At 31.3% G+C, this 26,184-nt stretch overlaps 1 protein-coding gene across 2 annotated transcripts in view; it reads left to right on the plus strand.

Moving 5' to 3' along the window:
• LOC145277906 (NCK-interacting protein with SH3 domain-like) overlaps nt 1-26,184 on the plus strand; it is a 421,186-nt gene that overhangs the window by 377,684 nt on the left and 17,318 nt on the right. For both annotated transcript variants that reach the window (XM_080129957.1, XM_080129959.1), the window contains exons 5-7: nt 16,465-16,620; nt 21,898-21,987; nt 25,490-25,628. In XM_080129957.1, the coding sequence (XP_079986083.1) occupies nt 16,465-16,620; nt 21,898-21,987; nt 25,490-25,628 (385 nt within the window). The remainder of the gene's footprint in view (nt 1-16,464; nt 16,621-21,897; nt 21,988-25,489; nt 25,629-26,184) is intronic.

Genomic DNA, 26,184 nt, shown 5'->3' on the forward strand with positions numbered 1-26,184 from the left:
CGTAAGAAATTATAATTTTAATAAAGCAATTGGTACAATAAATGTTTCGGGTTTTCAAATGGCGCTTGCCCAATTTAAAAAATTATGAATATATCATTTCATTTTCTGTTTGTAGGTACGGGCAAAAATGGGCGGACAGAAATAGGGGGACCTAGTTTTGAAAGCCGATTTATCATAATTTGTTTGTAGGTTTCTGACTACTTTTGGATTATATTTGAAAGATTAAGGACTAAACTTAATTTCCAAAAGGAAAAAAAATTTGTACACGTGAAAAAAAAAGTTATGAAAATGTTTTCACGACGAGCTACCCAATTCAGCTAAATTTTGAAGTTAAATAAATTCCTTGTAAAAATCCTTTAAAAGATAAATATTAGTTTCCTGGGTCTATTTCAAAGATAATTAGTAAAGTAAAGTCCTAAGATATTGAATTAAATTAAAAAAAAAAAAAAAAAGCACCTTGTTTATACAAAACCTAAATTAATTAGCCTAAAACCAAGTGATTCTGCCGTTTGCAAAATTCAACAAATTAAAATTTTGTAAACACTGAATATACGAAGGCCCAAAATTTCAGGCAGTCGAAAGACTGTGAAAATGGCGTCATGTAATTAAAAGGGAGGAAGGGGTGTGATAGTTCTTTTTTGTTTTTGTTTTTTTCCCCAGACGTGCATTCATACATTCCTATTCTGAACGTTTGTATAAATTTTTCCATTTTTTAATTTAATTATTTTTCTATGTTCCTGTTTTTAAATTAAATTTTTTTTTTTTTAAATTATTGTTCAATATTATATAAAAAATGTTACGCCGAAAGTTTCACATTCTTGCAAGCAAGGAAATTATTAAAATCTTACATATAAAAATTATGCGAAATCTAATTTTAAAAAAAAAAAAAGTGGAAATAAATATATATATATATATATATATATATATATATATTTTTTTTTTTTTTTGGTGAAAATATTAAACAATGCTTAATTCAATGGTCATATTGGTAGTTGAGAAATTCATTTTTCTTCGGGTTATATCGAATTCATTAATATGGACTTTAGGGGCTTTTTTCGTAATGTTCCTGTAAAAATTATTTTATTTTTATTGTTACAAATTATGATGCTTTATTTATATAAAAAAAGTAAAAATAAATTCTTGCGTTTTTTATTTACTACTGAAAATCATAACTTTAGTGAAGGTATTTTTTGTTTAAACAAAATAATACATTTCCACTAAGATTTAAATAAAAATAATTAGTTCATTATATTCCGCGATCATTATTTGATAAATACTGAAAATTTAATTAAAATTGGTTAATTTCTTGATTGTTGGTGATTTTTATTCTTTTATTAATTTAAAAAAAATTTTTTTTTAAGTAAAGGGAGGGGCCAGCATCGGCATTCATTTTGCCCGTACCTATTTCTCCCTCGGATTCTAATTGACAGGTGCTCAAAATAAAATGGTGTCTCCAGTTTTGGTGATAAAGTGTAGAAGCACCGTTTTTTTTGTTTTTTTTATATATATATATATATTATATATATATATGTAGAAAATCATTTGGGTTTGTATTACTGTACACATAGATTCGAAAAAGTTGTCAAACAAATATATAGCAAATAAATGTTATCAAATGCAAGATAAGTTACTTTTCTACCTAACTGGATATGTTTTTTGTGTTTTTATTTGATGTAACATGTTTATTTAGCTCACAAAACATAGTGTTTACCGATGTATTGGAACATGAAAAATGGCGCCCGACTCTCTCTTTGACTCAGTAAGTTTGGGAAAAGGAGTTAAAAATAAGAAAATATACAAAATACCCACCGAATATGTGTCAGCCTATGTCACGGTAACATATATCGAGCGGGTTTCTAACAGTATTTTGTCTAGTTATTTATATCTCCTTTTTCCAAACTTACTGTGTCAAAGAGAGTCAGGCGCCATATTTAATTTTCCAATACATCAGTAAACTGTTTGTTTTTCAAGTTGAATAAACATGTTACATTAAATAAAAACACTAGAAAATTATCCAGTTAGGTAGAAAAGTAACTTCTCTTTCATTTGATAACATTTATTTGTTATATATTTGTTTTTTTGACAACTTTTTCGAATCTGTGTACAATAATACAAACCCAATCATTTTTTATTTTATTTATTTATTTGACAGACCTTTACGAGTGTGCCCACCCTCTAAAAATGCGTATTTTTCACCTTTTTCAAAACCTTTTCTGACGATTATCATAGGACTTAAATATCATATCAGCAGAAAAAAAAATTTAATGACTTTTAAGGAGATTCACTTTCTCGTTATAATGCTCTACTTCGTTACTACCTGACTGATTGTCTATTTATTTACCGACGTGTCACATGATTTGTCATGTGATCGGTGACATTTCCTTAAATTGTCTTACACTACGATGGTTATTGTGGCCTGGTAGACCAAAACAAAACCTACTTTAAAAAAACTTGTTTTCAAGGGATTTTCGGGTGTGCTGAAAACGAATATCACATTTAAAATTGGAGCCGGCAAATAGTTTTCACAACACTGAAAAGATACTTTTCTGCATGTTTCATAATGCGGCGGCCATATTTGTTCAAAACAGAAATGTAATGAATTTTCAAGATAATGAAGAGTTAACCTAGTTTGTTTTTTTATAAAAAAAAAAAAATGTGTATACAATGGCCACCACTTATAACATACATATCATATTTAAATTTTTCGCAAATAAGTAGTTTTTCAGATATTAAGCAATGTAATTCTTTGTTATAGGTGGTGGCCATTGTTGTATGCTGAAACGCACATATTTTTCCACTTATAACATAAAGAATTACATTGCTTAATATCCGGAAAACCACTTATTTGCAAAAAATTTAAATGTGATATCTGTTTTCAGCATACCCAAAAACCTGGATTAGTCACCATTTTAAAGGAAAATGTTATGGTGGAAACCAAGGAAAATTTTACAAATATGGACAACTATGACCGCTGCGTCATATTACTGCATGAAACTTGCAGAAAAGTATCTTTTCAGTATCGTGAAAGCTAGTTGCCGGACCCAATTTTAACTGTGATATTCGTTTTTAGCACACTCGAAAACTTCTATAAAAATTTTTAAAGTCAGTTTTGTTATGCTTTGGTCTACCAGGCCACATTTACCAATGGTGTAAGGGAATTTAAGGAAATCTAACTGGTCATGTGACTAATCATGTGACACATCAGTAAAAAAGTGAACAGTAAGTCAGGTAGCAATAAAGTAGAGCATTATAATGAGAAAGTGAACCCCTTCTTAAAAATCATTAAATTATTTTTTAAATTTTTTCTGCTATTATGATACTTAAGTCTGTAATCTATGATAATCGTCAGAAAAAAGTTAGAAGAAAGTGAAAAGCACAGATTTTTAAGGAGTGGCCACTCTCATACAGGTTTATCATTTATTTTTTTTAATGATTTTTAGTAGTAAATCGTAGCCATTACCAGGCTGATTTTGATTTCGGTAGTTCAAATTGAGTTGCTCCCTATATTATTAAATATGGCGGATCAAAACACACTGTTATCGTTTCTTCATAAAATTTGATTTTCTTAGTTAATGACAACAAAAAAATACTTGAACAATTTACATATTTGAAATATGACATTTTGTTTTGTAATAAATTTATTTATGAAACTCATTTCTTATTTATATTTCTTTGAAGTTGGACATTTTTAACAAGAAATAACAAAACAAAAATAAAGTTTGAAAAAATAAACATACAACAAACAAATGTTACCAAAGGCAAGATAAGTTACTCTTCTGCCTCCCTGAATAAGTTTTTGTTGTGCTTAAACATATTTTAAAACATTTATTTACTTAAAAACAATAGTGTCAAGTGTGAGTTAAAACAAAAAAAAATGGTGGTTGCGTTACAGTGATGTCGAGACTCGATTATTGCTACAAAATCAAAAATCAAACAAAATTCTGGTAGAACATCACGGTTTTGCATGATTGGTAACATTTATCAAGTGTGTTTCTACCAGTATTTGGTTTAATTTTTTATTTTTGAGCGATTATTGAGGATCAACATGGCTATGAAGACCGCCATTTTTTTCTTTTTTTTTTATGTAACTCAACAGACTTTACACTTTTGTTTTGAAGTAAAAAGATGCTTTAAAATATGTTAAAATGCACAAAACAATTATCCAGGGAAGTGAGTAGCTTATCTTGCCTTTGGTAATCTTTATTTGATGCATATTTTTTTTTTTTTTTTGTTGACTCTCCTTATGCCCGAATTGTTTTCCGATTCAAACTTGTAAGAAAGGACTCTGTAAAATCGGACAGTAATTTTAAAGGAGATGGGGTCATTATGCAGAGTAAAATAATATCCCTAATGTTTTTCAGGGCTAGAATTTTGGAGTTAACATCTTCAAAGTAGACAGTTTCTTCCAATTTGTGATTTTGTTTATTCATAAAATACCAATGTATAATTATATATTTTCTTTCAAAAATAAATAACATTCCGCTGTGATTACACTAGCATGCAGGAAATATCCAGAAAATTAAAAAAAAATTTTTGAATAAAATCAGTCAGCCCAGTGTACAGTTATTTTCTTCCCCCTTTGACAGAAACATTGCTCATTGTAAATGAGAAGTGTGAGACAAAACAGAAGAAGCAAGAGTTACACGGCTGCCGAGAACGCATCCACAATGCGTTTGCTACTTTCCATTGAAGAAAGAAATGCACGACTAAGTGTTGTACTTAATATAAGTTTAATAAGCCTTTGTTTTTGTTGCTTAGGGGAGAGAATATCGATAGGTTCTCTTCTTACTAAGAGTCTTTTAAGGTAAAATGGCACAAGATGGACAATGGATTTCCATTTATCTATAAATATAAAAGCAAAAATGTGTGTGTGTGTATGCATGTGCACTTTTTGTGTATGTCTGCAAAAGGCTTTTTTTTGTCGGCCTTCTTGGTCAGCTCACTCCTTAAAACTTTTTATATCGCGTCTAAATCGTAATATCTACGACTTAAAAACGGGGGTTGCGTGTGTATTTAATTTGCCCGACTTTTACCAGCTATTTTTCCATCGCTGCATATTCGAAAAGCGAATGATGGGGTGAGGGGAAACAGTAACTGGTTTGCAGCGCAAAACTAGGTAAAGCATCACGCCACTTAACTTCCTTGCACCTGTATATTTCACTTTATAAACCTTAACATGATTATCAATTCCTCTCCCTCTCATGGCCGAGATGGTTAGGTGCCTGGCTTTTGTTCCCTTTCATTTCCACCTTCGCGTCAAGGCATCGGGGTTCAATCCTACCTTCCTACTAAAACTTTTTATTTATTTATTTATTTTATTCTTTTTTTTTTATACCTCCAAACACCTGGCCAACGGTTTTTTTAGCACACACACCTCCAAACACCCGGGCAACGCCGGGTACCTCCCGCTAGTCTATAATAGAAAAATCTTATTGAAAATTAATTCAAATTTACAACAACAAAAAAAAATCATTAAAAACCTGTAAAGAAAGTATACAGAATTTTTAATTATCCGACAAGGAGTATAGATAAATTGGGAAGACCTTATTCAGGAAAGAGGTTTGCAAAATATAAAATAAATTTTGCAGATTAGTTCATTAAAAGTAACTACAAAGATGAATTGAATCATATTTGCATAAAAAAGTTTTTAACAGTTTGTGGAAGTTTATAAAGTTTCATAATGATTATGAAAGCAGAAACAAGAGCAACTTATTGTTAGGATATTCTTAGACCAGGAACTATCATACATTAATTAAAACACAATCAAATAAAAAAAATACAAATTAAAAAGTGAAATCCATATAATTAATATTAGCATTAGCGTCTAATAAAAAAAAAGAAAGGAAATATCGCAATTAAACAGCTTATCTTCTAGAAGCTTCCATCTTCAATATATAACTATTACAGATCGTCTTAGCTTGATTCAACTCTGTGTTCAAGAAGAATTTTAAAAAAAATGTAACGTGCCATTGTTCGGTCAGCTATAAACTTTACTATACCGTTTTTTTAGGGATATGAGGTGCGGGGGGGGGGAATAGAATTGTCGGATCGTTTATTTATGCTATATTTTAAATCGGCATGCAAGACGAAATTAGTACATTTTCGGACCAGAAACTATCATACATTAAGTAAAATCCATAAAAAAAAAAAAAAAAAAATACAAATGAAAAAGTGAAATTAATATTAATATTTACATCTAATAAAAACAAGAAAATATTTTATTCTTTCCACAATTACATGGAAATTAATTTTTCAACATTCTCTCCTGATGACACTGTGCTATTACTTACCTGATATGCGGGAGTATCTGTTGGATTGAGTTCTTACATGGGTAATGCAGAAGTATTTACTTGTTGCATTCTAATGAGCTGTATTTGCTATTTTGTACCCTTGGCACTAGAAACACATACATATGCACATGAAGTTGTCTGATAATTTTATGAGAAAGAAACATTGGTAAACATTGATATTTTTATTTTTATTTTTTTATTTTTTTTACTCTTTATATGTAAATAAATGGGTAAATTTGTGGATCAACACCTCCCTCAGCTAAATTAGCCATGTCCCCTAAAAAATGAGATTCTACTTTTTTTAAGCGATTACATGTGAACAACCTGAAAACATTCAAAAGAAAGAAAAAAACTGAAAATAATTACTTTAGAATGTAAAGTGGTGGAAAAGTACAATTTAATGTAAAAAGATTCTTTATATCCGAGCCATTCTAACTTTTGAAGGCGGTTAACTAAATTTTTATACTACACATTCTACTTAATTAGTAAGGTCATAAAACGATGCATAGTGAAACATAGATTCCCCTCTCCACCCCAATTTATTTTACATAGCAAAAATACACAATACTAATAAATATTTAGAGATTTATAAAGAATCAGTAATTGTATTGGAATCGGGAGGGGGAAATATTGGGACTGTCCCATCACTAATGTTAATCTATAATACCAACAGATTATTAGCATGATTAATTCAATTTATATACTGTGTTTTTAAAATGAAAACAACTCCCTTTCGGAAAAACTGGAGTCTCTATGTTTACTCATCGACGTCCAAAATCAAAATGCATAAACTCGTTTGTACACACATCATCTGCGCATACACTATCCTAAATAAAAACAAATAATTATATTTTGGACCCATCAAAACTTCCTGAATTTATTTGAAATAGTCTTACTGGAAGCTATGTAAAAGCCAGATTTTCTTTCAATAAACCAGTGGAATACAGTCGACTCAGATCTGCAGATCGGCGTCGCTGATGCCCCTGCTATAGGTGCTAATCTCTGCAACATTTCTCTCCACTCATGCACACAAACATTAACATACAGACACACATATCTCATCGCATTATCGTCTGCAAATTTGTATAAACTTTATTCATTGAAATATTACAATCTTTTTCACTGAACTCTAATTCTCGTACAAAAGCAAGTGAAGATTAACTCTTATGAACAACTTTCAATGAATTATAATTTATATGAATGAAATAAAATTATAATTTATATGAATGAAATAAAATTATAATTTATATGAATGAAATAAAATTATAATTTATATGAATGAAATAAAATTATAATTTATATGAATGAAATAAAATTATAATTTATATGAATGAAATAAAATTATAATTTATATGAATGAAATAAAATTATAATTTATATGAATGAAATAAAATTATAATTTATATGAATGAAATAAAATTATAATTTATATGAATGAAATAAAATTATAATTTATATGAACGAAATAAAATTATAATTTATATGAACGAAATAAAATTATAATTTATATGAACGAAATAAAATTATAATTTATATGAACGAAATAAAATTATAATTTATATGAACGAAATAAAATTATAATTTATATGAACGAAATAAAATTATAATTTATATGAACGAGATAAAATTATAATTTATATGAACGAGATAAAATTATAATTTATATGAACGAGATAAAATTATAATTTATATGAACGAGATAAAATTATAATTTATATGAACGAGATAAAATTATAATTTATATGAACGAGATAAAATTATAATTTATATGAACGAGATAAAATTATAATTTATATGAACGAGATAAAATTATAATTTATATGAACGAGATAAAATTATAATTTATATGAACGAGATAAAATTATAATTTATATGAACGAGATAAAATTATAATTTATATGAACGAGATAAAATTATAATTTATATGAACGAGATAAAATTATAATTTATATGAACGAGATAAAATTATAATTTATATGAACGAGATAAAATTATAATTTATATGAACGAGATAAAATTATAATTTATATGAACGAGATAAAATTATAATTTATATGAACGAGATAAAATTATAATTTATATGAACGAGATAAAATTATAATTTATATAAACGAGATAAAATTATAATTTATATAAACGAGATAAAATTATAATTTATATAAATGAGCAGAAAAGTTTTAAATACTATTTTTCTGACCCCTGAAACTCACGGCTCTTAATTAATTGATCCAGACTTTTTTAATGTCTCAGTTAATGAACCCCTCTTGTGTTTACAAGAACTCTGAAAATATTCATGAACATTCTATTTTTTCCTAACCTTCATCTATAATAGAGATCTCACCTGTCTGTTTAAATGTATATATGTATGTATTTATGTATGTATCTGCCTATGTATGTATATTTGTGTATATGTGTATTGGGGTGGAGAGGGCTCCCGTAAGCCGTGGTGAAGGCAATCTTTCTAGGAGAAGCAAATCTCTGATTTAAAAAACCATAAAGCAGAAGACCATTACCCGCATTAAGCTGGTCTGCAGTTTAATTTGTTGCTGGCTATCTTGCTCTTGCTTGTTGCTGGATCTCAACATTTTGAACCGAGAGAGAGACTTAGCTGTCATACAAATCTAAGACTCTGTAACATCATATTTGTATAGATACTCCCTCAGGCATTTGGACTCATGGATTTTAAATGTCTGAGGGAGTGGCACTCGTCTGACAAGACGTTGCAATTATCATGTATCTGCCTACAACTTTCGACAGAAGTGACGGATATCACAAGATCAGTATAGTTTTGAAGCTCGACCCTTTGGACAACAAATATCGAAAAATTAGCTAAAAACATAATTCCTTCACCCTCAACTGGGCACTGTTCTACAGGGAAGGGTCGCTTTTATTTCGCCGATGTTTCAGAAGTCATCCCCTCATTTCGATTGACTAGCCTTAATTTAAACATTCGTCACTTCCAGTTTGGCGATGGGCGCAACAGCAACGTCACTTTTTTTTTTTTTTTTTTTTTTTTTTTCTCACGTTCTTTTCCTCCTTTGCTGTACGAGTTCGAGCCTGCCTGCCTACTACCACTTTTTTTTTTTTTTTTTTTTTTTTTGCTCAACACACACCTCCAAACACCCGGGCCACACCGGGCACCCAGGCTAGTTTTAAATATATATAAATTCTCTTTTGTGAATATATGCCTTAACTCATTTTGTTTTGTTTATCATTTAACAATTTCTCTCTTTTTCTCACATTTGATTATAAACTCAGAAAACTTTTCACTGAATCCGGCTCATCCCCCAAATACATCTATCATTACTAAACTTCTTAAAGTAAAACCCCACAAACTGGCATGAACACCAACCCAAAAAACAAATGACCATCTCCCCATAATTGGTAACCTTCATTTACCATAAAACTAACAGCGTGTGAAATTATTCATTATTTATTTACCCACTAATAGATACCAGTGTAATATTATTATTACCAGCAGATTTTTTGAACAAATTACAATATCGTCGGATTTTCCCCCTTTTTTTTTTTTTTTTTTTTTTTTTTTTTTATTAATCTTATAAAACTTTGCTAGATTAAATAACACAGTGGAAAAGATAATTTTTCTTACAATGTTTAGTAAAATAATTACTTCTCTTAGAATAATGAGTTAAGCTTCTGAATTGTCCAGAATAATTCTTTAATTCAGGAGATGTTGGGAGAAAAATATTTAACATGCCTTCGTTACAAAGGGAAGCTACTCTTAAAATAAACATTGCAAAATTATGTCCCTTTGAATATTTACATATCTTAACTAAAAGTCGTAAAATATGATGAATATGGTATTTATGTGCTTCCCCACGAAAGCAAATTAGGCCGTTTTTAATGTGGGTGGGGTGGGGGGGAACCAGCTCACCTAAAATTAGGGTAAAAGGGGGCACTCTGGTTGTGACCAAAAATAATAATTGTCCCAGTACAGAGGGTTTTCTCTCCATTGACTGGTACAAATTATCTTAAGTGCTGCACTGCAGTGCTGTGCAGTGCAGCACTGCAGCAGTGCTGCACTGCAGCAGAGCAGTGAGCATCTGCAGAACAGATAATACACTTTGATTCCGGCCCGAAATCGGGAAAAAAAAAAATGGCAAGCCTCTTTTCTATATTTAAAAATATTACGAATATTCTGTGCTGCCTTAAATTTTTAATTTTTTTTTTTTTTTAACGGGAATATTAATTTTGATAATTAGTTTAAGGTCGTTGACGTTAATTATTTACGATGAAATATGTTTCGGAATTTATTTTCCAAACAACTTATTTGTACTAAAATCATGTTTCATAGCATTTTCCTTGTCCAACAAACGGCTAAAAAAATTAATTAAAAACGAAAAAAAAAAAAGAAGTTCAATTAAAAATGCTAATGTATCTTTCTCAATTATTTTTCCTTTTAAGCTTTCATTAAATAACGAAGTGATGTGTAAAAAAAAAAAAAAAAAAAAAAAAAAAGGCAAATTTGTTTAACACATTTTATCTTGTTTTAACATGTTTATGTGCTTATCCAGAATTCCTTTCTTGTGAAAAAACAAATAAAAACATGCATGGTGTACGTACCTTTCACTGAGAAAATATCGTACACAAAAAAATCACGTAAATTGATCAAGTGCAACAATAGGTGTATCAGAATTTTTGTAGGAATTTTTGACACCCCTAACACGAAACTGCGAATAAAATATAAAAATCTCGTAATTTCTCTGTTAAAAGTGGGTTATTTATTTTCTTTATGGATTATACTTCCAAAATAAACTATTAAAATTGTTTTAAAAGTAATAGAAATATATTTTTTTTTAAACAGTAATGAATTTTCCGAACTCAATATTTTTCAATTTTTAAACTTTAAAAATCTATCAAAATTTTTTATTGATTCTATTTTTCCATAAACCGAATATAATATTTTAGACAAACGTTTTTTTTTTAATTCACGCCCCCCCCATTTTCAAGTTTCTATTAAAAAGTAAATAATTAATTTACTCACCGAAAAGTAAATAATTAATTTACTCACAAATTGAAGAGAAAAGGTCAATAAATAATATATTCAAATTTAAAACAAAACAAGTAGTGTCTTAGAATTTTACCTGTAAAGTTTGAAGTTTAAAACCTTTTTTTTAACCACGTTATTTGTTTTTGTTTTTTTTTTTTTGATGGAACCTTGGTCCTTGCTCCTTTAATTGAAAAATAAAAATTAGGGCTTGAATTACATTTTTCGAGGAGTTATAAGCTTGGAAAGACAGGGGGTCGAATAATTCACGCCTCCCATTTTGAAATGTCTATTAAAAAGTAAATAATTAATTTATGTACCAAAGTCTTATATATCACAAATTGAAGAGAAAAGGTCAATAAATATATTCAAATTTAAAACAAAAAAAAAAGAACTGTTTTTTAGAAATTTACCTGTAAAGTCCGAAGTTTAAAACCTTTTAAAACAACAAAAAAAAACACGTTTTTTTTTTTTGTTTAATGAAACCTTGGTCCTTGCTCCTTTAATTGAAAAAAAAAAAAAAAAAAATTAGGGCTTGAGTTACATTTTTCGAGGAGTTATAAGCTTGGAAAGATGGGGTGGAATTATTCACTATTTTCACGAAATTTCTGACACACCTAGTGCAACAATAGAGCCTAGATCAAAGTGTAGTATCTGTTCTGATACTACACTTCAATTTTTTATTCTCGGTTAGTGAAGGAGAAATCTTTCACGACTGAGACAATTTTTAATTTTTGTTCCTTTTCCCCACATTAAAAGCGACCCTGGTGTCTAACTCTGCCCTCGTGGGGAGGCAAAGTAAATAGGGACAATCTCTCGACACCATCTTGAAAACAAGCTTAAGGAACTAGGGAGATAATTCCAAATCGAGGTTTTAGAAAGCCGGTCTTGACAAAAGAAGGGAAGGCATTGAAGAAAGCAAATTTGTTTCAAAATGATTTTCTTTATGAAAATAAAACTACTTACGTAAATTTACATGATTTTTGGAATATATTTTCTTTTCATACATATTAAAAAAAAATTGTCATAGGTAAGATTCTGAACAAGTGCCATTCTTTAAAAACATGTTTTACTTATCGTGTCTTATGTTTTCATTCTTAAATCAAGTATTGTGAGCCAAAGCATGACCAATATAAATCCAGGCCATTGCACTAAAAAATCACGTCATGTCTGATGTGCTAGCAAGTAAGATCTGTTGAACAGATTGTTGATAGGATTTTTTTTTTTTTTTTTTTTTAATATTGAGATTTTTAGTTACTATTAACATGATTTATGGCTATCTTTCTAATTTTTTCTTTTTTATAAAAGTCGAGTTTTCCCCGAATTTTATGAATTATTTTTATAAATATAATAAAAATGCATTCCATTTAAAAAAATTATTTCCCTCAATCTTAAAACCACAACTTTAGTGTTGAAACAACTAATAAAGTATGTTTAAGTTGTTTTTTTTTGTTTTTTTTAAATAAAATACCGTTTTCATTTTAAGAATAAACCATAATATTCTGTAAATATATAAGCATTTGTGTGTATATATTAGTGTTGGGATGCTTAATCGGAATCGGAAAAATTGGAACATTTGGAAATATCGGAATTGGAAAAATTTGAGCTTATTTTCTGATGCCAAAACGATTCTTTTGATTCTGTTAAAGCAAAATTTGTAATTGCTGGTAATAATGATGAAATCGTAAATATTTAAACAACTAGTAAAACTAAAATCGATAGATGATCCCTGCCAAATGTGTTTTTACATGTAGGAAACTATCAACACTTTTAACATGTGTTTTTACGGTAATTGGGGAAAAATAACAAGTCTGTAACTAAATATTTAGAGATTTATATAGAATCGGTAATTGTATCGGAATTGGAAACATATCGGAATCGTCCCACCACTAGTATATATGTAATAGTGTCAAAATTCATACTTAAGCAAGTGCGTGTTTGTTTCTTTCTACTAAACTACAAGTTAACTGGCTTGACGAATTTCTTTGATGGAATGAAACACTTATATGTGTACATTATATATTACTGCAAATTATGGAATATTGAGCAGTTATATATCAGATAAATGAGGGGCAGAGGGTTAAAACATGGAATGAAATCGCAAGCAAAATGGAAGAACTGAGATATAAACTGTTTTCTTTTTTCAATAAATAAATGAAATTCCTATTTCAATTTTGTAAATTATTTCGTGAAATGAGTTTCAACATTGCTTCTAAACTTTTTATTTACTAAAACCATGATGTTTTTTAAAGAAATAATTGCTTATGCAAAGAAGGTACTGTGCTATTTTTAAATAGTATTTTTAAGTTAAATTGACGTTTTATGTTATGTTTTGTTAAATTGTTAGGTGAACGTACAAAATGGTTATAAAATACTCTTCTCCCCTCCTTATGTTAAGAATATGTTTCTAAATAATGTTATTATTTTGGCATGGTACCTTCTCTGCATAAGTACTGAAATAATAAAAAGTAAGTTCTAACAAGTTACATTGTACACATGAAACGCCGAAGTGAAAACTTTTACAAAAACATAGTCTCCATCTTTATGAACTTGAGTTATAGTTTTTTATTGTTTTTTGGGTTTTTTTTTTTTTTTTTTTTTTTTTTAAAGCTAATCTCTACTTGTTTCTAAAGACAACTACTTTATTTTTCTGGCATAGCTTTGATTTACACTCTTTTCACGTGTATGTTCTCCAGATTTGTTTTTTTGTTTTTTTTTCACTTTGAATAAAAATCCATGGTAATGAAACAACTTATGTTTATGCAGAACACCGGGTAGTTGTTAAGCATACATTATTACAATAGAAAAATACGAGGATTAAAAGTAATATGGTTAAGCTTAAACATGGAAAAGTAAAGGACTAATTTATAAAACTGGAAAAAAGATATTCTAGTAAAAAAAATATAAATTTATAACTTAAAATATTTCAGCATTAAGAATTGATTATTTATATATATATATATATATATATATATATACTACCAAAAGTACCTGTCGTTGACTGGGTTCAAAAACAGCCTACAGAAAATGGACTCTGATTTATGAAAGTATGATAGGTTATGAAAAGGAAGGGTTGTAAAGAGATAGTTTCGAATTTGGCAGTATCAAAATCAAAGCAAAATATGATGAAAGTAAAAATAAAATAGATAAACCCCATAATTTATTATACCATACCTGTTCACACTGAAACACTTATCACAATATTCTGTTGATCTATATTAAAAAAAACCTTGTTAAACTTTGTGACACATTTCCATTCTATGGAGGTCAGGTGCGAACGAACACCCAATAATTTTATTATACCCTATTTCTTCAAACTGAAACATAATTATCAAAGTATACTTATGCAGATATATATGGAAAGTCTTTGTTAAAGTTTGTGCCATATTTCCATGGAGTACAGGCGTGAACACAGACCCCCACAATTTTATTATACCATCCCTAATTAAGTTAAAACATGCGTATCAAAGTATTCTTATGTACATCTATATCAAAAACACTTGTAAACGTTATTTTTTAATTTAATTTTTTATTTTCATACCTTGTGGACCAGGCGCGAATGCAGACCCCACAATTATAATGAACCACCGTTCTGCCAGATCAAACATACCCATTCCTGATCCTCGATACATCTATCATTATATGTAATCAGTTTTTTTAAAATAGTCAACCATATAGGAGCCTATTCGTGACCAGACACACACACACACACACACACACACACACACATTCAGCTTTATATATATATATATATATATGTCCAGTTATGAAATACATATAAATATTATATTTCAATTCATACAGGAACTGAAACCTATATCCATGCAAGTATTATGTATACTTTTTGTGAACAGTTAATTTCTTGTAAGTAAAAAAAGTATTTGAGTGGAGATTGAAACCAAAATCTAAAGACAGTAAGTCAAGTACAATAACTATTAGGCCTGCCTGACACAAACTTTAAAAAGTTGAGAAATCGATAAAAATCCAATAACCCCCAAAATACCATTTTTTTCAATTTTGACCCCTTAGGAGTAATGTTTTCCGGGTGAAAACCAATTAAAGTTTGCCACATGTTGGAATGCCCTATACATCAAATTTCAAGTCTAGATCAAAAATTCGTTGAGTATATAGGTTGAGAATTGTCCTCATACACACACGTTCTCACTTTTATTAATATATATATATATATATATATATATATATATATGATGGAAAAGTAGGTAATACAGTAGCGACACGTGTAGAATTCATGACATTGAAGTGAAAGCGACATCTTAAAATAAAATTTCATGTTTTTAGTCATTTCCTTTTAATAAAAATCAGGTACTTCTAATTATTTCTTTTGCTTCTTTAAGTTAAATTTGCAAGTGACTCTAGTACCTGAGGGATTAGGACTTCTTATGATGACGTGTTGCTTATTACTAGGACCATGACAACAGCATATTCTTTTCATTGTTTTGACCTTCGAGTATACGATACAGACACCGTTAATCAAACGAAAACCACATCACTCTATATAAAACCATATAAGATATCAATGGATACACACTCGAGAGTCAAAACAAAGAAAAGAATATGCTGTTGTCCTAGCTCTACTTATTACACATGCTTTTTACATGTTTATTTAACATTTGTTTGTATAATAAATGCAGTGAATGATGTGTGCTTTCCCCTTCTTTATCACTGTATGCTTACTTTGACGCCCCCCCTCTCTCTCTCTCTCTCTCTCTATATATATATATATATATATATATATATATATATATATATATATTCCTTAAATTGTCTTATTTTATTTTGGCTTTAGAAACATCTTCTAACGCTGGTAGTAGTAATAATAAATATTTATTGATTTTAAAATTCCAGTAAAACTAAAATCTTTAGATCTCCACCCTCACAAGAGTGTTTTTACGTTTGAGAAAATACATGCACATTTAAGATGTGTTTTTATAGTAATCGGGACAAAATAACAATTCTATAGTTAAATATTTAGAGATATAAAAAGCATCAGAATCAGGAATTTAGTATGGAATCGGTAATTGTATTTGAAATCGGGGGGGGGGGATATTGGAATCATCCCATCACTAATATATATATATATATATATATATATATAATGCGTATACGTGTGTGTGTGAAATCTTAAAATACTTTTTGTCATTGCAGTTACATGGCCCAGATGTGAACATTCTTGCAAAAGACCTGCAGATGGCCTTGAACCATGTTGAAGAAATTACCACTTTATGTCGGCAGGAAGATCATTTTACAGATGAAGCAAACAAACGACTTTCAAAACAACTTCAATGTGTTATCACAGAATTGGTAAGCATTTTTCATGCTTCCTCGGTTTCTAATCAGATTTCTCTTCATATTTTTTTTAAACATGAAATTTCCAAATCTTTTATTAAATCTCTTTTTGTTAGCTTCTACTCATTTGTCTGTTAATGGAATTAACTAAATGACTAATTAAATTACTTCATTTTAATTGATAATATAATCAATATGGAAGCAACATAAATTTTGGGGGGATTAGGGGAGGTTCTATATTTTAATTTTACAAATCTTTTTTATTATTAAAACTGAATTATAATTTTTGTTAAATTATATAAGAGAAAACTAGTGGCTCAACTGTCAATGACATCAGATATGTACATTTTTCTACGAGGGGCCAACTTTCTCGGTTTGATACTGCTAACAATAAAACGAAGAGAAAAAACCCAACATCTATGCATGTTATTACATTAATGTCTCGTAAAACAATGATATAACATTATTTGGATTTCTAAATTTTCTGATTTAAGCTGAAGTAATATTTTCAAAGATGTGATCAAATTTCTCTATTCATTACTATCGTGAGTTTTCAACAGTGAAATATAAGCTATTTGAGAAAAAGTTTATCTCTCTGGATTCATGGAAATTATCTATTTTAATTAATAATACAAAATATGAAACAACATGAGTCCATTTTTTTTTTTATGATGGTCATGTGAAATTTATATTTTTATTTTACAAATCTTAATTATTTTTTTAAATTATGCGATTGGAAGCTGAAATAATTCAAGGGAGATAAATGATATTGTAAGCTTGTAGGCTTACAATATCATTTATCTCTCTTGCATTATGTGATTCGTTGTTTATAATTTTGGTTCTTATGTTACAAGCGAAAATCACATTCCAACTAAAATCTTGCATATCATGTAGAAATAAGTGTCCAAATTAAACATAAAAAACGATCGTTTAGAAGTTTAATTACAAGTACAAATCAATTTTATTCGTAAATTGTGGCAAGTTTACTTGGTTAAATGATAGACTGACTTATCTCCCCTGTTTTACTAGTACTTCTGATGCTTTTATTAATGGCAGATTGAAAAAATGTAATACTGATTTCTATTTTTAATAAAATGTTTTAGATGATCTACGTGATCATTTTTTTCTTTTCTTTTTTTTTTTTTTTTGTGAGGATACATATTTCGGCTTAATATGCACATACATAAAATTGTTTTTATTTGGAATGTGATTTCACTTGTGACCAATCTATTTATACATCTATAAAAGTGAACGTGTCTGTGTATCTGTGTGTGTACATTTCCCTACGCAATAACTCTGTCAATTTCAAGTCTACAGACTCAAAATTTGATATACAGGGTATTGAGATTTGGGAAAATCGATGTGATCGGTTTTCGGCCAGAAATTTGGTTGTTGAGGGGTCAAAGTTCAACGATTTGACCTTTGAGAACTCTACTAAACTCCTCCGATAATTTTGGGTCTAAACACTTGAAATTTTAGGTATAGGTTCCTTGGACATGGATCTAACTTAATAACTGAATTTGAGCCCAAAACAATAAATGTTAAAATGTCATAATAGGGTCAAAGTTTTACAAAAATTTGACCTTTGTGATCTCTACCAAATTACTCGGACAATTTCTGGTCTAAACATTTTAAATTTTACATAAAGGGTATTCAAAGATAAAGGAAGCTTATTAATCTGTTTGGGTTGAAAATTTTTAGTTACCCATATATAAATCTATGTATGTATGTTTGGATGTCTAAAACGTTCAACAGAGGCAATGGATTTTTACAAGATCAGTATCATTTTGAAGTTCGACCTTTCAGACGACAAATTCCGAAAAATTGGCTAAAAACATTAATATCTTCACTCTCAACTACGCACTTTTCTACAGTGGGGGGTGGGTCGCTTTTTTTACCGATATTTTCGAAAGTTATTCCCTCTTTTCGATTGTCTAGCCTTAATTTAAACCTACATCACTTCCTGTTTGGCGGTGGTCGTAAAAGCAAAGAAGTCAGTTTTTTTTTCCTCCTTCGCGGTACGGGTTCGAGCCTGCCTTCCTACTACCACTTTTTTTTTTTTTTTTTTTTTTTGCTGAACACACACCTTCAAACACCCGGGCAACACCAGGCACTCATGCTAGTATATCTATAAAAGTGAAAATGTCTGTGTACATTTCCCTACCAAATAACTCGAGATTTGACATAAGGCGTATTGAGATTTGGGGAAAATCCTTTTAATCAGTTTTCAGACAGAAATTTGGCTGTCAAGGGGTCAAAGTTCAACGATTTGACCTTTGAAAACTCTATCAAACTCCTCTGCTAATTTTGAGTGTAAACATTTGAAATGAAATTTTAAATGTAGGTTACTTGGACATGGATCAAACTTTTTAGTTTGATTTTAGCCCCAAAAAATAAATGTTATGGGGTCAAACTTGAAAAAATTTTACCTTTGTGATCCCTACCAAATTACACAACCAATTTCTGCCAAGGGGTAAAAGTTTGAAAGATTTGACATGCTGTGTCTAGCAAACTACTTGGCCAATTTTGGGTCTAAGCATTTGAAATTTATACATAATGGGTATTTAGACATGCGGCTAGCATTTTAATCAGTTTTGGGGCGAAAATTTGGCTTCGTAAAGGTTAAAGTTGAAAGAGTTGACCTTTGCAGATTTTAACAAATTGCTTCACCAATTTTGTGTCTAAAGACTTGAAATTTTAGATGTAGATACCTTGGACATGGGTAAAACTTTGTATTTTTATTTGAGACCAAAATAATAAATGTTAAGGGGGCAAAATTGGGGTCAAAGTTTTAAAAAATTGACCTCTATGGTCTCTACGAAATTACTCAGACAAATTTTCGTCTAAACATTTGAAATCTTACATAAATTGTATTCACATGTAGTGTTATATATATATATGAGTCTTTATTTAAAGTGATGCTTAGAGTCTTAGTGAGTCTTTTATTAAGAGGGATGTTGTGAGAGAGACTTAGAGAGAGAGATGTTGTTGTAAGCGCGATTGTCCGTGTTATGACGAGATTCATATATATATTAAAATGTTTATACTTAGAAGTGTAGATATGAGATGTAGAGTTCACATTGTCGATATGAGATGTCGAGACGTGTATGTAAAGACATTTTGAAACACATGATATACATAAGACATATATAACAATTTCCACTTTACCTTTTGGTAGAATTACAACACAAAGACGACATTTATAAAAACACATGATGGGTTTATTTCTTTTCATGACCGGCCGTGGTTTTCTGAGTCAAGAATTCAAAGCTTCACATTCTAAGTTTCAAAAGTGACCGTCTTGCTTCTAGACGTTCGAATGTCCATGTCTGGACTCTCGTCTGTCGTCCTCAGTCTCTCTCTGACTCTCCCCTCAAGTTTCTCCCCCAGTTTCTCTCAAGTTTCTAACTATATCTAGAACTTCCCATTTTCCATGACGTCATACACATGTTAAAACATGTCTTCTTTCATGTGTTCTGGACATGCGTGCCCAAAACTTTTCCTTCTGTTTACAAAAGGAATTTTAACCTATATTCCCAGTAACCTATATTTCCAATATGTTAAAAACCTGTTTATTAAATTATCTTGTAGTTGCATTCTTTCAATTGAATTTTCATAACAAAATTGACAATGCACATTCTTTTCTTGAAACTATTTTATCTCTAAGCTAAACAATGGTTTGTTTTGCATTCCATTTTCTAATTCTCTCTCGTAATCTATTTCTAAACCTAATTTACGAGGTTCGAATTTCGTCTATTCTATTTCATTTTCATTTTAACTAAATCTCTATTTATTTTTATACTTACATGAAAAGGGGACAGCCCTTATGTAACAGTAGGGCAAGTTATGAACAGTAGATAGTGCCTGAGCAAAGCTGGGCTGAACTGCTAGTACTATATAAGAAGCAAAGTTGGTGCTTATGTATTTTTGGTACCATGCTATTTTTAAATAGTTTTTTTAGGTTTAATTTAAGTTTAACGATATCTTTTTTTTTTTTTTTATTAAATTGTTAGGTGGAAGCACAGAATAGTTACAAAACGCCATCCCTTTCCCATGTTAAGAATGGCTATCAAAATAATGTTATTTCAGCGTGGTACCAAAAATACATAAGTATTGCAAAGTTTTCACTATTATAACAGTCTTTCTAATGATAACGTTTTTTTTTTTTTTTTTTTTTTTTTCATTCAAACTTAAGCTAAAAAAAAACAAAACATGCTTAATAATAACTAGGATGCTTCAGTGAAGATGAATTATATTTTAAGCTCCACAGATTTATCTCCCTTGAATTTTGATTAATTGTTAAAAATTTAAGTCTTCCTAACTATAATAATGTCTTTTTTTTCATACAAAATTAAGCCAAATTGCAAAAAAAAAAAAACTTTGTAGAATGAAACAAAAACAAATATTGATGTGTCAGATGTGATGCTATTTGGGTTTAAATTCTAAAGTCTGACAAGATAAGTTTATGGATTAGATTGTTCAAACATGAGCTGCTGTTATTTTTCTATTCCATAAAGATGTTTATTATAAATCCTATTTTTCATCTTCGTATATAACTTTTTATGACAAAAACTAATTTTGATTATGTATTGATTTTGTTAAGTCTTTATTTTAAAAAATATCTTTGAATTAAACACTCTACCTTTTACAAATATCATTTTGAAGTTCGATAATTAAGTGACATTAAGTTTCAGCATGTATAATAGATTAAAAAATTGGTGTTTATTTAAAATTATGCTTGATAAAAATAACAAAAGTACAGAAAAAAAATCGTCATGGAACAAAGATGTCATATTCCTAAAATCATGTAAATTGACCAATTTCTTTTTTTTTTTTTTTTAAAGAAAATCAAATTTTACGATTTCTATTGATGAAAAAGTTTTAATTATTCTGAATACAAAATCTCTAAAGTCGAATTAAATTATCGCCCTTGAATTTTGGCAAAATTTAAACTATATGGCCGCTTCCAGCCTCCTTTTCGCTTCCTCATAAAATTTGATTTTCTTAATAAAAAAGAACTACTTGATCAATTTATGTGATTTTTGGAATATGACATCTTCATTCCATGACGAGTATGGACATAATTAAGATTTTTCTATACATTTTTTTTTTTTAACTAAGTGCAATTTTAAATAAACACAAAAATTTAAAAAAAAAAAAAAAAAACTGAAAAAGCATTGTTACTTTTACTGTACTTTTTAGATTAATCGATTATATTTCTAAATATTTCTAAATATTTCTGTATAATTTTTTGAATATGCTTCTCTGACTTTTTTTTCATTTTCCTTTCAGCTTGCTTTAGAAAACAAAGTTTCATCGACAGCTTTAGCTGCTAAAAATTATGAAATTGTTGATACATTGATATCTTTATCAGAAGGACAAGTAAGAATGTTTTTTACTTATTAATGAAATATCCATTAAAGTTTAAAATCTCACATTAATTGGTTTCATAATTTATTTCCTTTGTTTACAAATGTGAGTTCTTCGCTTTTTAGTAGAATTCAGCTTTTTTTGAATCCAGAAAAATCGATTCTTGTCCAGAATTCTCTCAATGATAATGAAATCATCAAGGGCAACTCAAAGAGCTAGTGAACTAGCATCCATGTAGATCATGAACTCGTTCCTGTTGACACACCATTTCCCTCTCACAGGATCATCACAAGTCACCCTGGCCACAGTCTCTGTCAGCATGCTCCGTAGGGTGGCATGGTCACTTCATTCCATCCTGATGATATGGATGTTGCATGTCATTTTATGGCCGCCACTGTCACCCGGAGCCAACCACATATAGGAAAATGGCCCACCAGTTTTCTACAAACAGAAAAAACGCTCCAATGTGTGATGTTGGATGGGACCTCTGGAACATCTCCACCTTTCCTCCGGCAGAGCCCCTCCCCGCTACTGCTCATGCGCTTTTGCACTATCTCGCAGACACTCCAGTTCCTTGCATGTCAGTCTAAAGTTTTCAAAGTGCTCTTTGACCGACTGGGCAGACATTTACAAAGATATCATCGATGTATGATGATGTTGTTTGTCGCACAGACTCATCCTGTTGCTGGATCACAAGCATAATTGGCGTTATAATGCCTGGTGCCACACTGAGACCGAATCCCAGTCTGGTCAGACAATAGCGGATTCCCATAATTTCCACAGTCTGAAATGACCACAATGCTTTTTCAATGCATATCTGCAGGTAGGTTTTGCACAAATCCGAAATTGCCACGTTCGAACCCTACTGCCGCCACAAACATTAACCCTTGCCATGTACGGGTCGGCATGTTCATTAAGCTCACGGTAGTCCATGACAGGTCGAACTTTCTGTTTGCTCTCTTGTAAGACAGCTATCAGAGGAATCAGCCCTTGAGACGCCAGCTATGGAAGCAGCCAACCGTTGTTAACTCGCGTCTGCAGTTTTTCTTTATACTGTCCCCTGAGCCATGTTGGAGGGGGTACTCTGACAGTTCTGCAAGGATATTGGTGACTGATCGCCTGACCACTTCCAAGATGCCATCCACACGTTGATGTCCTTGTCACACTCCGCATGAAAGTCAGGCTCGTCGGGAGTCATCCACAGTGATTCCACCCAGGTGTGTAATTAAGTCCATCCCCAGAAGTAGGTCGTATCAGAGTGCTCTCTGTCCACAACTAGGGCTCACATGGCTGCTGCAGCCCCATTGCAGATGCTTGCACAGATGATGCTCACCCTGCAAGAGGCCAGTGAGCTTCTGCCTACAGTTAATATTGGAATTCTCTCCTTATACCAATGTTGCAACATACCTTGCGCACGAGGCTCTGAGTGCACCCAGTGTCTACAAGCACAAGGTGCTCATGCCCGTTAATATGCTCATTTACTCTATGCAGTGCCTTGTACAATGACTATCTGGGGAGAAGACTGGCGCTGTAGCTTTCTTCCCTTGCCCGTTTTCCGAACAGGTGCAGGCCAGGTGTCCCTGGTTTTTACAATTGTAGCACTGAGGTCTGTTAAGCCTCCAGGTCACTAAACGTGACTAGGGGCAATCACGGGCCAAATGGTTGGGCCCGCCACACTTGTGACAGGTTGTAACTGTGCCCAGGTCCTACAATCCACCCTGTGATAGCTGTATGGCTGCCACATGGTCTACCAGTGCCTGGGCTCTTTTTTACTATCACCTGCGCCCATGCCAACACCTTCAGGATGTCCATCTTGTTTACGTGGGATGAGGCTCGGAGCAGATCTTCCATGTTATTGGGCAATCCTGCAACAACTATGCACATCAGGCTTTTGTCTGACATTCCTCCGAACAGGACCGCGAGCTTCTTCAATTCTGCCAGATAAACATCAACTATATCCCCGGGATTTAACTTGTGTTCCATTAACTCCTTCCATGCGGCAACTGGATCTAGTGCAAATGCTGTGTAGAGGGCGTTTTTAATGCGTGCAAAGTCCGCCTTCTTTTTGTCAGTTAGCAGCATATGCGCCCCCAGCGAGGTGCATTCTAGACACTTCACACCACTATCAATTCTGCCTTTTCCACCCATTCCTGCACTGACTGCTCAGTGCTCCCGCCACTGACCAGGGGAATTGGGATCATATCCCGCCGACACACTGAAATAGTTTGTTGTAAGGAGTGTATCCCAAATGATACATTTTATTCCCCTTTTTCCGCACACCTCAACATGCCAACGTGTTTCAAAAGCAATACACCGCTACAATGCAAAGCAATGTGTCCAAAAAATCCTCAACTCTTCCAAGCAGCTTGCTTTGTGGAGCCTGGCACACCTCATTTTGATGTGTGTAGCGTGACTTTGCAAGATCGTCTGAGACCATGTGTGTTAAAACCTCACGGACGCTATCTTGGATCTCTTTTCGTCCAAACCTGCAGGAAAGACAGACATGAGGGTGTTTGAAAAGTAGGCCATTCCTATTTTCCCCAAAGCAATTGTTTAGGAAGGACTTTTTTTTTCTTTTTTTTTTTATAGAAATCGCTCCAGACAAGACATGAAGTAATTTGATATAAGGAACTAAAAAAAACAAAAAAAAAAATACTATTTCAAAGTCAAAAACTAATCAATGATAAGTGTTAGATGGATAGATTTCAATCAGAAGACAGGAATTCTTTCCCCTTTGTCAGAAACATTGCTTCCCATGCATGTTTTGCAGGTCAGTGCCCCTCCTTGGGGGACGTTGACTTCTCAATCCCACTTTCTAACCCTGGTGTCAAAGTTCTTGCAGTGGGAGACAACTAAATACCCCCAAATCAGACTTTGGGCTTGTAACAAAATGTATATGTTCTGCTGATATACTTAATCCAGTCTGTCCTCGGCCAGGAAAAAAGAAATCCTTTTTGAGCAGCTGGATTTCTCCTACATTAAAAACAGACCTTATGCCTAACTTTGCCCTCATGGGGAGGCAAGTAAAGTGGAACTCTCCTTCTCTGGTAAAATAGTTAATCCTAATTGTTCCAATCTCTCCATGTAACAAAATTTTTATTTTTTCTTTACTCTTTTTTGTGTATCATTTGAAATCTTTGAACTACTGTTCTAATCTTGAGTGTTATCTGCACAACGTTTCAGTCGAGGTAACCTCCGACCTTCTTCAGGTGTATCTTGTCAAACTTGAGGAATCTGCACAAAATTTCGAACTGAACCCTTTATTTAATCCACAGAAGTAGCGTGGTCAGGTTAAGAAGTATCCTAAATTCGACAGAAAAATTCTCCAATAATCAATCTACATTTTTTTTTTTTTTTTATTAGTTCTGTATACATTTCAATTTCTATATTACATTCCAATAATCATGTCTAATCACTGCATTCTGTATATTTCCTGGAATATTTTACTATTGCTATGCGCTTGTTCCTTAATCGTCTCTGCATTATCTCCCTTTGTTTTTGTTTGTTTTGCTAGGAAGTCTATTCTGCCGTCAAGGAGAGTGTGAAGGATGTGATGAAATTAATGTGCAATTGTGACCGCCATGTTAGCCACATCCTCATTAACTCCTCTGTGCCGCTCTCGCTTATAAGTCAACTGAAAAGTACCGAACAAAGTAAGATCCCTTTTGTTTTTTGTTTTATTTTTCACGCATTCGTTTAATTTCTTACAATGGAGAACTGTAATCATTATACACCATTAATAACTGATGTGAACCCAAGGTTGGGATCACGGAAGGAAAACACGGATTAGATGTAAAAAAAAAAAAAGATATATGACCAGAAACGACGTAGGTTTAAATTAAACCTAAACAATCAAAAGGAGGTGATGTCTTTCGAAAATATCAGCAAAAAAAGCCCATTTTTTTATATTTGTCGTCTGAAGGGTCGAGCTTCAAAATGATACCAATCTCGTGAAAATCTGTCGCTTCTGTCGAAAGTTTTTGCGATACATGCATTTAAACAGACAGTTGAGATTTATATTATAGATGTCCTTGTTGACACCATTTCAAATTGTTTGTTCTGACACGCAGTGTTCTTTTGCAACATTACGCCAAAGCTCTTTGACTTCCTCACTTCTTCAGTGATAACTTTGATACATTTTCTCGACAAACCCGCGAGGCACAAAATCACACCCTTTCACTGTTCAGATCCCTAAATGCCAGAAAGCTT

Source organism: Euprymna scolopes, chromosome 6 (genome assembly GCF_053919585.1).
Source record: "Euprymna scolopes isolate OS-2025 chromosome 6, ASM5391958v1, whole genome shotgun sequence".
Taxonomy (NCBI): Eukaryota; Metazoa; Mollusca; class Cephalopoda; order Sepiida; family Sepiolidae; genus Euprymna; species Euprymna scolopes.